The 15,667-nt window shown below is 41.2% G+C and overlaps 1 protein-coding gene across 3 annotated transcripts in view; it reads left to right on the top strand.

The window, feature by feature from the left end:
- The first annotated feature begins 2,421 nt into the window (after positions 1 to 2,421).
- DCP1A (decapping mRNA 1A) overlaps positions 2,422 to 15,667 on the top strand; it is a 36,281-nt gene continuing 23,035 nt past the window's right edge. For all 3 annotated transcript variants that reach the window (XM_028719030.2, XM_028719029.2, XM_028719027.2), the window contains exons 1-3: positions 2,422 to 2,607; positions 6,442 to 6,482; positions 11,585 to 11,712. In XM_028719030.2, coding sequence (XP_028574863.2) covers positions 2,473 to 2,607; positions 6,442 to 6,482; positions 11,585 to 11,712 — 304 coding nt within the window. In that variant the 5' untranslated portion in view covers positions 2,422 to 2,472. The remainder of the gene's footprint in view (positions 2,608 to 6,441; positions 6,483 to 11,584; positions 11,713 to 15,667) is intronic.

The following is a 15,667-nucleotide window of genomic DNA, read 5'->3' as shown; positions in this document are numbered from 1 at the left end:
AGAATACTAAAAAAAAATCTATTATCAAAATCTGTTATGTATCAGCCTGCTTCATATTGCACTTTCACAGGGACTTAAGCACTTGAGAAGTTGAAAGCTGCCTTCACTGAGAATTTATCTTTACATTTGCTACAGCCCCTTTACACTCTAGGAGGGCGAAGTTAATTCTGAGTTTCTACTGAAGCTCAGTTAACTAACAGCAAAGGTGTGAACCCAGGGCCATAAGATGAGCCAGGTTGAATCAGAACAAAGGTCCATGTAGTCTAGTATCTGCCTCCCACAGTGGCCAATCAGATTCCTATGAAAAGTCCACAAGCAGGTTGAATAGCCCTTTCATGCTGTTGTTCCTGCAATAGGCAAAATGGGTGCATTCAATTGGAATATGTGAGGTTTTTTTGAAGCTCTCCCTGTACCTCTGGAGAGGTCAAGTTGGTGACTCGTGCCCTCCTCTACTGCTCCTTTTACTGAGGCCTTTGAAAAATTTTCATCAAACCCAGGACAATCAGATGCATTTTACATTCTTTTACTCACCTCAGATCAAAACCTTTAAAGCCCTAAACGGCCTCGGTCCAGTATATCTCCACCCCCATCGTTCTACCTGGACGCTGAGGTCCAGCACCGAGGGCCTTCTGGCGGTTCCCTCACTGCGAGAAGCCAAGTTACAGGGAACCAGGCAGAGGGCCTTCTTGGTAGTGGCATCCGCCCTTTGGAACGCCCTCCCACCAGATGTCAAAGAGAACAACAACTACCAGACTTTTAGAAGACATCGGAAGGCAGCCCTGTTTAGGGAAGTTTTTAATGTTTGATGTATTACAGTATTTTAATATTATTTTGGAGGCCGCCCAGAGTGGCTGGGGAAGCCCAGCCAGATGGGCGGGGTATAAATAAATTATTATTATTATTATTATTATTATTATTATTATTATTATTATTATTATCATCATCATCATCATCATCATCATAAAACACATCTATCACTCTCAGTGGCCAAATACTCAGCTGCAGCAAGCAAACCCCATCAGGAAATCACTCCAGACATCTTGTAATTTTCTTCTTTGGAGATCATTATGTGACCATAACTTTATTTTTTTATGTTCATTTTATTTTATTCTGTTTTACTTTTATTTATTATATCCAACTATGCACATCTGGACAAACATCTATGTGCTTCTTAATTTGCTTGTTTAATGGTAGTCATTGACTATAACAATAAATATTTGATTTGAAAGCTCCTCCCATGCTTTACTGTAGCCTTTGCCAACCTGGTGTCCTCCAGCTGTTTCGGCCTACAACCCTTATCAGTCCCAGCCAGCACAGCCATGCATGTTGGACCAGATGGTAGCTGTAGAACAAAACAGCTGGAAAATTCTGCTTTATTTCATGTATATGCCACTTTTCCTCCACAGAGCTCAGAGCCACATTCCATTCTCACAAAACATTCCAGGAGGTAAGTCAGGTTGAGAAATAGCAACTTAAGGTGGATTTGCATACTTGTAAAATTACATTTGCATAATGTAAAATTACCTTTGCTGTACATTGAGCATGGCTATCAGTTTTGGAAGTAAAACAAAAACTAGTAGCTATCCTCCTGTTTGAACCTAAGGCTATACATGGCTATACTTGGTAGATTATTCATTGTTATCCTATGTGTTTTTATAAATGAGGTGTTCTTCACGTTCTTCATTTGGCAGAGTGGAATGCAGAACAAAGCAAAACAAAAATATCCTAACTTCCAATGATCCCAGAACGCTGAGATTTGTAAAGCAGTGCTGCTTTTCACAAAGCTATTTACATGAAGTCAGTGCTTTCTTTATATATAAAAAAATAATAATAGGTGCCGGTGCCCAAATCTGGATAAACCGTAAAACCCCTCCCTTCCCCTCTTTCTACACACCTCCCACCTCCCCACTACTATACTGAATCTGTGATTAGCTTTTAATTAAATAGTTGATAATAAAACGGTGTCATTACATTCAGGGCTTTCTTAAACGTACAGTAGTTACGTTTTCGCCAAACATACAAAAATCGTGGAACTATTTGAGAACCAACAATAACTTATGGAATCTTCAGCTTGAAGGGGCTCCAGCAGGAGAAAGCAACGGATTCCCTTTACTTCTGATGTGTTTCTGAGCTCCTGGCATTTCTGCAGAAGCTGGTTTGGTTATATAGCTGGGTTTTATTTCTGGGTGGGGGGCCGGGCGACGCATTTCGATTGTGAAACTGGCCAAGCCTGGGCGTGTGGAGAAACGAGGACAAGACAGAGCGACCAGAGGCTAAGCATCCTCAGGAACCCCTGTAGGACCCCCGTGACCCTACGCGCTGCAGCGACGGAACCGAAGGCGCAGGGTAGCGGTTTCCGGCCGGCGGATGAGGAAGCGCTGCGCACAGGGCTCCTCCGCGCGGCTGGCTGGCTGGCTGTTTCCTTCCTTCCTTCCCCCGCCCCCTCGCCGCGGCTGAGATCCCGGGTCCAAGATGGAGTCTCTGAGCAAAGCGGGGCAGGACATGAGCCTGGCGGCCTTAAAGCAGAACGACCCCTACATCACCAGCATCGCCGACGTGACCGGCCAGGTGGCCCTTTACCGCTTCAACCCCAAGGCCAACGAGTGGGTGAGTGGGGCGCTGAGCGGGGGGCCAGGCTGCGCCCCCCTCTCAGCCCCGGCTGTTATCCCTTTTCTCTCTGCCTCCCCACCCCACTCGCCCTCCTCCAAAGTCTCCTCGCGGGGTCCCAAGGCTCACAGAGAAGGAAGGTCCCGATGGAAGAGGCGCACAAAAGCGCCTTCGCTTGGCGCCTGCCACCCGCAAGGAAAGAGGGCGGGTTGGGTTGGGGGCGGGCGCGCACGTGCGGCTTTCCCTCCCCACCCCTCCTATATATCCTCGACTGTCCGCAGAGGGATGTTTTCGGTGGGGGAGAAGAGAGGAGGCTGTCCGGTCCGGTTGGCGAAGCGCTTGGGGAACACGCCCACCTCCCTTGGTTTTCCGTGGTTCTCCTCCTCCTCGTGCTCTTCTCCTCCTCCTGCCACTAACTCGCTGGGCTCAAAATTCAGGGCGGATTAGTTAGCGCCTAACACACCCTTTCAAATTAGCCGGCCTCAGTTGAGGCTGGTAGGAACTAGTACTGGAGTGAACTTTTCTTTCCGTCGGTGCTTTTTCTGAGTCCTAGGAGGCCCTTGTGGCTGGCTGCTGGTCCACAGATTCTGAAGACTGCATATGCCTAAAATGCTGCTTTCAGCCATGCCCACATCCTAGAATGGGTCTTACTGGATCTTGCTGTCCCCTCCTCTCCAAAATATGAAATAGCATCCCTGGCCAGCCTTCAGATTTGCATTAGTTGTTGAAATTATGGATCCAGAGAATGATGGCTTATGTACTGTTGGTGTGTGTATATTGACAGGGCTCATATCTGTTGGTGTGCGTGTATATTTGTGAGAGAGCAAGGTTTTAGCGACAGGTTCTAATTATATAGTGCAGGATTATGAAAGCTAGAACTGAAGGATTCCAGCTTGTGTACATTTCTCCTCCTTTACTTCATAGGTCGGAGCCAGCCCAAGTTCAAGGCTTTCTTTTAGATTATCTGATTATCACTATGATTCAGACTAGCATGAGGGAGACACAGGTTCAGATCCCCACTCAGCCACAAAGCTTGAGGATTGTTTGAAGGTGGATTTCAACCCATCACCATTTTGCAGTCTAATCTGTGTGATAGGGCTGTTGTTAGGAAAAAAAACATGTGGTTGTGGAAAGACCTCTGAGTTACTTGGGGGAAGGTAGGCTAAATAAATAAATAAATAAATAAATAAATAACAGAGCTCCCACCTACACTGTTTCCTACTTAACCACATATTTTAGAGCTGGTGTGTGGAACCTGTGCACCTCCAGATGCTGTTGGACTCCCAACTTCCATCAGTCCCAGCTGGCATGTTCAGTGGTCAGGGCTAATGGGAGTTGTAACCCACCCAACTGCTGGAAAGTCACAAGTTCCCCATCTCTGTTTTAAAGGGGGCATTACTGGACTGGTGAAGACTCTGCAGTTGCACTCAGCTTCTTACTTAGACATGAAAGAGATTGCAAGGTGGAAAGTACTCGTCCTTTCTAGGGAATGTTTATACATTTTTAATTGCACACAACTGTACCCAAACAGGATTTTAGGTCATTGTCATCCAGAATTCATGACCTGTTCCATGTGGATTGACAAGGCTTGGACCCTTCTTAGGACCAAATCAGAAGTTGATTTACATCTTTTTTCAGTGAGCAATGTGGCATATGCCATCTCTGTTCTCACTGTATAGGAAGCTGCTTTATACTGAGTCAGATACAGGCCAGTATAGTTTACACTGACTGGCAGTGGCTCTCCAGGATCTCAGACAGGAGTCTTTCCTAGCCCTGCCTGGAGATGATATTGAACCCCTGGGCCTTCTGTATTCAAAACATGTGTTCTACAACTGAGCTATGGTATAGCTTGCAATAATTTTACTGCTGCCCACCTTCCCTTGCAGGACATTTCTGCATGGTGGTTAGTGGTGCAAACATATAGGTTGCAATAACAAACAAACACAGCTGTTACCCTCTCCACTATTTCAACAAGTCATGCAAATTTAGGAATAACATGTATATGTGAGAAAAATTTTAGTGTATGAAAAATTCCTTTGTGTTCACTGAACTATCTGCACAGTAAGTTTTGGGATTCATTAGAAGCACTGCATTATATTTACCAAGAGAGCCTCGCTGACAGAGGTAGCAGAAACTTCTTTTCCTAAATGGGTCGGTATCAGCCATTTAAAGGCCACCTCCTCTCATCTGAACTTGCCCACTCCTCCTGCCTTCAGATATTAGGATGGAGAATATGTGGGTAAGAGCCTTTTCTGCTGTTGTGCGCAGTCTTTAAAGCAATCTCTTCCAAGATAGCACCACACACTCTTGATCGTTTTTGCTCTTTAGTGAGCCTACGTAACATGGTGGTAACATGTTACCAAGGAATGGGTTACCGCTCTTTCCTTTGGTCTTCTACTGCAGAACTTCCCAAACTTTTCATGTTGGTGACATCATTTTTAGACATCATTTCACAACACAGTAATTCAGTTTTACTAGCAAACCAGAGGTTAAACTAACCCCTTTGCAGCCCTGGGAGGAGCGCAGGGCGTGTTCGCACTACACACCTACACATTGCAGTTTGAAAAACTCTGTTCTACTGAGTTGTTCTGATTTGCCTCCAGTGATCTCATATTTTGATTTGATTTTGTTTGTACTTTTTCTTATTGCAAGCATATTTTGAAACTTGCATGCCACTTCATCTCTCCCATGCAAGTTGTCTCTGCAATGAGTAATGCTTGAGAGACTACTGTGGTCAATCATCCATTAACTTTAAAAACCTTAGTTTTGCAAACATATACACCATTTTAATATTCAGTATATATTACAGTCTATAGCTCTTAATAGAGGTCACCAGCCTCTTTGGGTCCATGGGCACATTTGCTTACCAGATAAATTGTTATGGGCATAACACATAGCACAACCTAGTCTATTGGCTACAATTATTCTTCCAAGACTAATTTCATCAGAGGCAGGGGACCCTATGGGCTCTAATGAAAACCTCTGCAGGCATGTATATGTCTGTGGGCATCATCTTGGCAACCCCTGACTCAAAAACAGAATGGTAATGTGGAAAACTTCATGTGCTTAAAAAAAATTGCAGACTGCAATTCTGCAGTGACTTTGACTGTCTGATTTATCTTATTTGCCCATTGTGTGGTGTAGGTGATGCTATTTAATAGCTCACTTTATCTCTCCCTAGTTGCCCACAGAATTCATGGAGAAACAACAAATATTTAACTTCAGATTTTCAATACGAATTTAGCATGACAGATCAAATGTAAAAGTACATGCAATTTAATACCCTATTTATTTATCATTACCATTTGAACCATGCCAACGAATCCACCATAGATTTTTTTAAAGTTCTAAATATTGTATGGAATGCTGTGCCTTCCTGCTTGGAGTCACCTTACATTATATACAGCAATATTAAATGCCACCATGTATAAACATTGGTATTAATGTATTTTTCTAGACCTCTAGCATAATTTCAGGGTTTGTTTTCATTATGTTGGAGCAGATGTTAGTATGTACAACTCAGCCATCTTCTTGACAGCACAGCGAGTCTTAGAATTCAGCCATAACAGTTGTATTCTTAACCATGAAAATAACTAGGATCCATTAAGTGCTATAGTTATAATTTTATGTTAAATGTAAAGCTCAGGGAATGAGCTGAAGGCACTTGAGCTGAAAACAAGCAGTTCTGGTCAGCGATTGTTTAGAAACCACAAATTCACCACCTTGGGTTCCATGGTGGAAAAAAGATGGGATATAAATGTAAGAAAATAAATAAAGCAGGGGCTGTAATGCTTAAATTAATTTATTGCTACAATTTCTTATTGTTTGTTATAGGAGAAGACTGACATTGAAGGTACTTTATTTGTATATAAAAGGTAAGTGTATATCAATCTTATTCTAGAGTCAGTTTTGCTTTCAACACTATGAATTGCAAAACTATTTGCTGTTCAAATAGAGCAGGCCTATTTTCCCCTACCTGCAGTTCTAAAAAAACAAATTTGGGCTTTCTTTTGATAAACAAGGTTTTCAGGAAAGCTTACATGCTACGGTGTTGTGCTGGTGTTAACAACCCTATATATGATATTATTAAAAATTTGCCATATCTTTTATGTAAACAAATATGCTTCAAATTCTGGTGTTTGTAAGGAAGAACCTTCCTGTTCCTTGGTCACATTAAATGGTATTTCTGCACCTGCCCCAATTCTTGGATATCCTTCTTAAGAAGGGGTAACTAGTACTGTACACATTTGAAATGGCTATAGTATGCTTAAATAAATAAAGAAAATACTTTCCTAGTAACTGTTTTCACACTAAATTTACCTCTTTCAAATTTCACTGGTTCCCCCCCCCTGTGAACCAGATAAATCTTTCCTGGATAACCACAGCCAGTTTAGCCAAATTCTCACAGGACATGGCTTGTGGCATATGCCTTCAGTGTGGAAAGCTTTATAACTCAGTAAAGCTTTCCATTGGCTTCATTTCAGCATCTGCCACAAAATTCTTGTTACCTTTTACTCTTTGTGCAACATCCTTTCTTTTTACCCTTGTTTTCCATTATATACATGCCTGTGCCTTTTTGTTCTTCAAAATTTATCCCTTCAGTTCCATTCTATATATTCCTTGCTGGTGCCTATGCCCAGAGCACTGTCTCCCTTCAAATCCTTCATCATGATGCGCCTTTCCTGTGAAGCCTTTGGCTTAACTTGTTTAGTCCTTATCCCCAAGTAAAAGGCAACCTTAATATGTACTTGGTTTTTTGAGCCCTCACGTTTCTTGCTTCTGCTTTCCCTCTCTACCATTTGTTTCCCCCACAGTCAAAATTCTTCTTATTTATGAAACTTGTTAGTTTCATAATACAGGCGCTCCTGTAGAATGTACAATAATAATTAGATTGTAAGTTCCACAAGGAAGGACATAATCTGGATATGATGTGTATTGTGCACTGTAAATTACAGGCATGCAGGAGGTAGATTAGGATCTTCTGGTACAGTCATATCATGTTGTGTCCGCTTCAGGTTGCATGTGTTCGTCTTGCATCCTGCGGCAACCCGGAAGTACCAGAACGGGTTACTTCTGGGTTTTGCCGCTCGCGCATGCGCGGAAGTGCTAAATTGCGCGCCTGTGCAGACGCGGCGCTTCAGCTTGCATCAGTTCTGTGTTACGGATGGGCCTCCGGAACGGATCCCATCAGTTACACGAGGTTCCACTGTACACCTCTTAACAATTTGAAGCAGATTGGCAAGGATTTCTGACTCCCCAGCTGATTAACAGTGACAGCAACAAAACAGCTCTCCCACTAACTTATACTGTCGAGATGGACAAAAGTGGGAATACCCAGGAGAGGAATTTTGTGTGGAAGCCTTATGAGTTCAGTTCCTGGAATTGTAGAGTTTGAGGGGATCCCTGAGGCTCATCTAGTCCAGTCCAGTTCTGCTACTCATAACAAATTCCTGGGCTCAGAATGTTAACTGTATGCCTTTTGCACCAGGCTCCTAGTTAAAAAAATGAAATGGCTCCCTCAAGTCTGTGCACTCTTTCTGTAAATAATGGCAAAACAGACAATAACGTAAGTTTTTGTTATTGCGGTTGTTGTAAGACAATGATCTAGTGATATGTGGTTAAGATTTGGTCTTCATATTTAATAAGGTGGGCTAGGATTTTAATGTTGCTGCAAGATGGGCATTTCTGGTTTATTAAGATTCTCTTTTATGTATTTTATATTTTGCATTATATATGCTTTTATAACTGTTAGCTGCTTAGAGACATGTTTGTAATCAGTAACAAATAAATATAAATAATAATGATTTAATATTTTTAATTACATCAAAAATGTTCAGCTACTCTTTCCATGGATGTTAGTGGTTGACCCCTAGTGGTTCCCATGCAGAACTGGGCCCAAGGGGAGGTAACCTAGTCCATTTCAGGTTCTGCTTTTGCACTTCTCATATAGGCATCTGGTTGGCCACTGTAAAAACAGGATGCTGGACTAGATGGACCATTTTATGTTCTTAGCTGCCTCTCCAGGTGGCAGTCTCTGCCAGTGGTAATGTATCTTTCCCCCTGACTGATTTTAGTAAGCATTGAATTTGCAATGAAGAGGGGAAGTGTATAACTGTGAGAGTTTCCCATAGTATCTTCAGACCTATGGTAGAGGGGATGTAGAGGATTGGTATTAACAGTAAGTAACTGGCGACACTTATGTAATATTCTCCCCTTCCTTCCTTCCTTCCTTCCTTCCTTCCTTTTTATTTTGACTTACTGAAACTAAACTGACTTGAAAGAATGGCCATAGAAAAGCTGTTTAGCAGAATAGTAGTTGCTGTGTATCATCATTATACGAAATAGTTTAGTGTGACACTAGAGTTTGAGGTTAAAGGGAGTATTTTAAATATATGGTAAATAGAGGGTATAATCTTGAAACAGAGCTGTAGGAGTTTTTTGAGGGAGGAGGCCAGCTTTAACTGCTGGAAATATTTAGAGGATGAGTTGGTGCTTGAAGGTGGCACGGAGAATCACTTTACAAGGTAGTGGACACTTGTGGTCAGCAGATTGTTGCAATCTGTGGGTGATGAGAATAGAAAATGTCTTCATCACCAAAGCAATTTAATCTTTGGGTTTACTTAGGCCTGTAACATAGGTATGCTGTGTGCTTCATTCTAATGGTTGACTGTTACAGATGGAGTGTCAGGTTACAACTGAATATGCATGCTTTTTAACTACTCTGTCTGTTGGCTGAGGGTCTTTAACTCTCTGTTTCCGTTCTTGAACTTGCCACTCTCACCCCTCTTATCATGCATACTGGACATCTCTAAGGACCCTAGTTGGTATTGTCCTTACATATAACTTGGAGGGTGCAGAACATGAGAGTCCTTTTCTGACCCGCTCAGTTATCCGTAGAAGATGAGATGGGTGCTTTGTGGTCTGTACAGTTTAATGTAGGCTTCCAGGCCTATTTCCTGGTACTTAAGGCAGCAGTCCTAACCCTACTAACCTGGAAGTAATCCACATTGCATTCAAAAGGACTTACTTCTGAGGAGACATGGTTAGGATTGTGCTGTTCTGATTTCCTTCTGCTTGTGTACATGTATAAAGTTAAGGATTAAAAAATAACTCTTTAATAACAGTCTTCTCAGTAATGCTTTAATGCTAGCAGTGCTTTTAAAACTGTTCTTGTGAACCATTTATTTTATTTTGGGCAGCAAGAAAAATATCAATATGATCAGTTTTCTCCAAAACCTTTTTAGAGATCTAGATAAAATAAGTCAAAACCAAAAATGTCACTCTTCTTGTTTACACTGTTGTAATGCCTTTGGGCTTTCTACACATGCTATTTCCAGACCTTTACTGCTGTAATCATGACTTCAGTTGAATTTTAATTATTTTTGACATGCTAACTCAGGCTGTTAGTCCATCTGTTATAATAGATGTAGAAAATTAAGAAGAAAGTATGTATTAAAGTGACCTCTTATGTTTCTCAGACACAGCCCAATGACACTTTAGGCCTGTTAACTTTATGGGATAGCATGCTTAGCAGTGTGCTAGAATGCAGTTTGTGTTGTTTTTCTCTTGCATTCCCAATAAATATTTAATTTATTGTTATTTAATTTGGTTTCAAACACAGCTGTTCTTAACACAGATATACTTTTTATTTATATAAGAAAGGGTATGTTTGCAATAACGTTTTTTTCCTAGAAAATAGCTCATCATTGAAAATACATACTTTATAGCTATTTTTGGTATATTTGATACTTTTGATCCTGAAGTGCTTTCTGAAGTGTATTTCGGGGTGGGGGTGACTCTATACTTGCACTGTTCTGTTTTTTGTTTGTTTTTTGGCATGAATTAGCATTTATGAAAAGTTTGAGAATTGGATTTAAGTGTGCCTCTACAAGTTATGTTTCCCACTCCCTCTCTCTGAATTGCTATTGATAACCTGAAATGTTAGCATTCTGCTCTAAAAGTTTTGCATACAAGGTTGTAAGCATACCTAAATATCCTTCGGTGTTTTTTCATGGCATGTGAAACTTGCTATATAATTTTAAATGAAGGAGAAGAATGAATTTAATCCTCTTTGGAGTAGCCTTGAAAATCAGTTTTCTTTTCTTTCTTTCTTTTAAAAAAAGATTGTGCATCTCTTCTTCCCCTCCCCTAGTTTTAGTTACAATATTGCTAATTAGACTAATTAGAGTAATCATTGCTATCTTTTTGATAGTCAGATACAGAAATACAACAATTCATCTGGTTAGATCCAAAGGTGCCAATCTGTGAGCTTGGCCTCTTCCACAAGCACATGTATGTTGTCTGATTTAGGAGGAGTGCTATTCTTCTTGCATGAACTTTTGTCTTAGCTCTTGAATAATATCTCCAATTAGCCATTGAACAATAGTTCACAGAACAGTACCACTCCCAGAATTCCTTATGCTTGTGAAACACCTTGTGTTTCAAATAGCAAGCTTGCATGGCATTTTGATTTTACTAAAGTCATTTGGGTATTCCCAAAGGAGTAATTGCTGATGGAAAAGCTTCTGTCAACAGAACCAGGAGGGTTCTACCTGCCCACTGGAGCCCCCTTTCTGCAAAGAATTTTTCTTGTAAAGTGGTATAAAAATTATTAAATTTTAAAAAAGTTCTCCAAAGAGCTGAAACCCTCCCCCATTCTGCTTCACCATCATTTGAGTGATAGCGTTGGATACATTTCATCACCATCATTGCTATTGATTATTTTCCTGAAAGCAGGTTGTTATTCATAAATAAATATATTTAATAGTTTTTTCCTCTGGATATCCATGTTATGCATTTACACCAATGGTGGCCAAACTTGGCCCTCCAGCTGTTTTTGGACTACAACTCTCATCATCCCTAGCTAACAGGACCAGTGGTCAGGGATGATGGGAATTGTAGTCCCAAAACAGCTGGAGGGCCAAGTTCGGCCACCACTGATTTACACAGTTGTTTTGTTATTCTCTTGAAATAACAGGTCTGCGTCACCTTACCATGGCTTCACAATTGTGAATCGACTGAATATGCACAACTTGGTTGAGCCTGTAAACAAAGACTTGGAGTTTCAACTACACGAGCCCTTTCTTCTGTACAGAAATGCTAACTGTGAGTATGAACTTGGAATAATGTTGTTATTTAGGAGACCCCACTTTTTGAACTGCCCTGGACCACTTCTGCCCTTAAAGTAATATACGTGTGACATGACAGTAGCTAGTTAGACTCTAAACACCAGTTCAGTTTCTGGGGTGCCACTCTTCCAGCTGTGTTCCATCCATAAACAGTGTTAATTCAGTGTGTTATATAGTCTTCTGTCTTTCTGTTTTGACACCTCTCTGGTCTTTTTGTGTCCTTGAACACCTGTCTCCATAATTCCAATTGATGGACTAGTAGCAAATAATGGTTCTTAACTGATGTGTTGAGGTAGGGTAATATCAAAGGCTAGCAGGGATGGGCAGATGCTTGGTTAGGGGGGTGAAGTAAAAAGTCTTGGGAAGCAGCATGCAGTGGGGAGGCCATACTAGATTTGAGCATGCATTGTGGCCCTTCTCCAAGTCACCACTGCTCAGAGCTAATTAGGGTTGGCACCCCAGCCAGCTGGAGGCAAATTGCGCCAAACAGGATGGGCCTTATTCAGCACAGCATGTATTTGCTATTTTCAGCATTTCTGTCCTACCTTTCATTAAAACCATATTCCAGATAGGAAATGGGCACAAGCAAATTATCCCCAAAGATCATAATTTAATTACTTTAGTTTGGCACAGCCCTATTTCCTTTCATTCAAGGCTTTGCTATGAGATCAAACACGTGTCACATAACCATTCTCTTGCCACCAGAGGTAATGTTTGCAAGGACCTGAGAAATTCAAAAAGCAGGATATTTTGAATCAGTTTGGCAATTCTGCTGGATCACTGTCCTCTCTTGACCACAGTATCTTTAGCTGAGGGAGCAAGGCATGCAGATCTCCAGCTATTTGTTTTAGGAAAAATTGTGTTTTTCCTGATAACAGTAACAGCTGGATTATTCTTTAAATCTTTTTAAAAAGCTAGCATCACTTATGCTAATTATTCAGTATTGAATATGTTTGTAACATCAGTAATATGCAGGAAGCAATATAAAGCACTCAGTGACGAAAAGGATATGACTGCAAGTAAAAACATTTCTAGTGCCCTACAGAGTTGCTAACTGTGCCTTTCTCCATAAAGGGCTTAAAATCTAAGCATCAACGACTTAATAAATTCATAGATACAATTGTGATCAAAAATTTCAGAACCTTGGGTTTGTTTGGTTTTTAAATCAACAATTTTGAACTTACCTCTAAAGGTCTTAAAGAAGTATGCCTCCAAATCAGTTTCACTCACAATTCTTCCTTTGTATCTAATGTCACTGTCTTGATGTAGAGAACGAAATTCCATGCTAATATTAAAAGATAGGTGGTGGTATACAACTCTGAATTCTCAAATGAAGATATTGCCTGCACTTGTCCCTTTTCTTCTTTTTTGAGCTCTGTATGTCCAGTTGAAATGCAGCAGCAGAGATATAATTCCAGAAGGACGTACTTGAAACTCTGTTACCTTGGTGGTAACAACAGATTGCTCCGTAGCCAGGCAGTCTTATTTCGTTGCTGTAAAAATATCAAAGTGGGTCCAGAAAGTTGAAGACCAGCCACATGTGGATATCAGCAGTGTTGTCAGAGTGACATGTGTTTGATCAGGGAAGGGGAATGGATCTTTAGTAACTGCTTTAACTCTGCCTTCTCAAGAAAGATAAGGAGTGGGACTGCTGTTGCTATTTCTGTAGAGAGTAATGGTAAAATTGCATTTAGGGTGTTTATAATGGAGTTTAAGTTGAGGGCAGCCAAACATGTAGAATAGTGTGGCGCAATGAGCTAATGTGTTAAACAGCAGTCACTTTCTTGTTCTGTGTTCTGTTGCAAAGCAGTTATCTCTTTTCTGTCTTCGATAGCTAGCTTTGTTTAGGACAAATCCATTAGTACTTGGCTTTGATATCCTCTTAGACATATGTTTTGTTTCACCGTGCTAATGACTCCAGATTAAATCAAAGACTCTCCTTCCTTCCTTCCTTCCTTCCTTCCTTCCTTCCTTGCTTCCTTCCTTAGCATAACCTTTAACAGAGGTCAGCAAACATTTTCAGCAGGGCCACTGTCCCTCAGACCTTGTGGGAGGCCGGACTATATATGGGTTTTTTTGGGGGGGGGAATGAATGAATTCCTATGCCCCACAAATAACCCAGAGATGCATTTTAAATAAAAGGATACATTCTACTCATGTAAAAACACGCTGGTTCCCAGACCATCCGCAGGCCGGATTTAGAAGGCGATTGGACCGGCCCCGGCCCCTGGGCCTTAGTTTGCCTATCCATGCTTTAAAACCTTGAATTGTTACACCCTGTCTTTTATAAGTTATATTACAGTTGGTAGTTGTTGCTACTTTGCAATGAATTCAGCTCATATTATTGGTCTTACAAGTTTTCCCTTGAGTTAGAAAATGTTTGTGAGAAGATGTCGCTTGTATTTACAGTGGTACCTTGGTTTATGAACTTAATCTGTTCCGGAAGTCTGTTCTTAACCCGAAACCATTCTTAAAACTGAGGCTCACTTTCCCTAATTAGGCCTCCCGCCCACCGGTGCCCTTCCACCCTTCGGATTCCGTTTTTAGACCGAGGTAAAGTTCGCAAACCAGGACACTACTTTGGTTTTGCAGAGTTCGTAAACCGAATCGTTCATAAACAGGACTGTTCTTAAACCAAGGTACCACTGTATTATTATGATTTATTAAATTTATATACTGCCCTCCTCACAGGGCAGTTTCCAATAGTACATACCGTAATAACAAACAAAAACAGTGCTGTACCCACCCACCCCACATGCTTTAAAATGCCAGAGATTGTTTAATTAGCCAAAGGCCTGGGATAAGGGGAATGTTTTTGCCTGGCGCCTCATGATATGTAACAACAAGCCACCACAGAAAAGGCCCATTTTCATGTTCCCACCTTCTGGACTTCTCGTGGAGGAGCCACATGAAGAAGGGCTTCATATGAGATGGTGGTCCTGAGCCATTCAAAGATTTATAGGTGAAAACCATCACTTTGAACTGGGCCAGGAAACTGATTGGCAGCCAGTGCAGTTGGACCAGGATTGGTGTAATATGCTCAAACTGTCTTGCACCAGTGAGCAACCTGGCCATTGAACTCTGCAGCAGCTGAACTTTCCAAACTGTCTTGAAAGACAGACTTACCTATATAATTGTGTTGCAGTAATCTAACCTAGAGGTTACCAGAGCCTAGATGACATAAGCTGGGCATATCCAGATAGGGGTGCGGTTGGGCCACCAGCCAAAGCTGATAGAAGGCACTCTGTCCCACTGAGGCCACCTGAACCTAAAGCGACAGCAGTGGGTTCAGAAGTACTTTCGAACTGAGTATTATTATTTTTTTGATGTTTAGGACACAGCTATGAACCAGTTTCCTTAAAAGATAGTTTTGCATTGCAATAGTCACCTGCTTTCAAAGATTTAATATTTCACCACGCTGAATGGAATCACATCTCCGAATTTTTATTTAAGAATTTGTCCCTTACTGAATCCCAATTTTTGTTAAGTATGGTTTAGTGTTTTGTGTGAATTGGGCCAGAATCTCTTAACACTGAGACCTGGCCACAAGTTTCCTGTTCCATGTAATTAAGGGCCTGCTAGCTTGATCCAGTTCCCAATCCCTGTTCTATTATCTGTAGTATATAATATCTTTTTTAGAGTCCACAGTTATTTCAAATCAGATTACTAAACTGGGCTTCACTCATCCTGCGTCTTCCTTTTGTCTCTACCCCAGAAGCAGAGCTACTCTTCTTCCTGTTCCCATGCGATGGTTTTCTTAAGAGTGCCTTTTCCTTTGTTTATTCTGCTTCATATCCTTTGCTTCCTTTACCCATCCTCTCTTGGGACTCTGTTATTTAGCCCGTTACTTACTTTGTCTCTCTTCCTCCGGCTGCCTTGCCTCCTGACCTTGAGTTTCCTTCTTGCTAGATCCTTTTTACTACTTTGCAAGA

The sequence above is a fragment of the Podarcis muralis genome, chromosome 2 (genome assembly GCF_964188315.1).
Source record: "Podarcis muralis chromosome 2, rPodMur119.hap1.1, whole genome shotgun sequence".
In the NCBI taxonomy this organism is placed as follows: Eukaryota; Metazoa; Chordata; class Lepidosauria; order Squamata; family Lacertidae; genus Podarcis; species Podarcis muralis.
The sequence above is the reverse complement of the archived record's forward strand: the minus strand, read 5'-3'. Positions and strand labels throughout refer to the sequence as shown.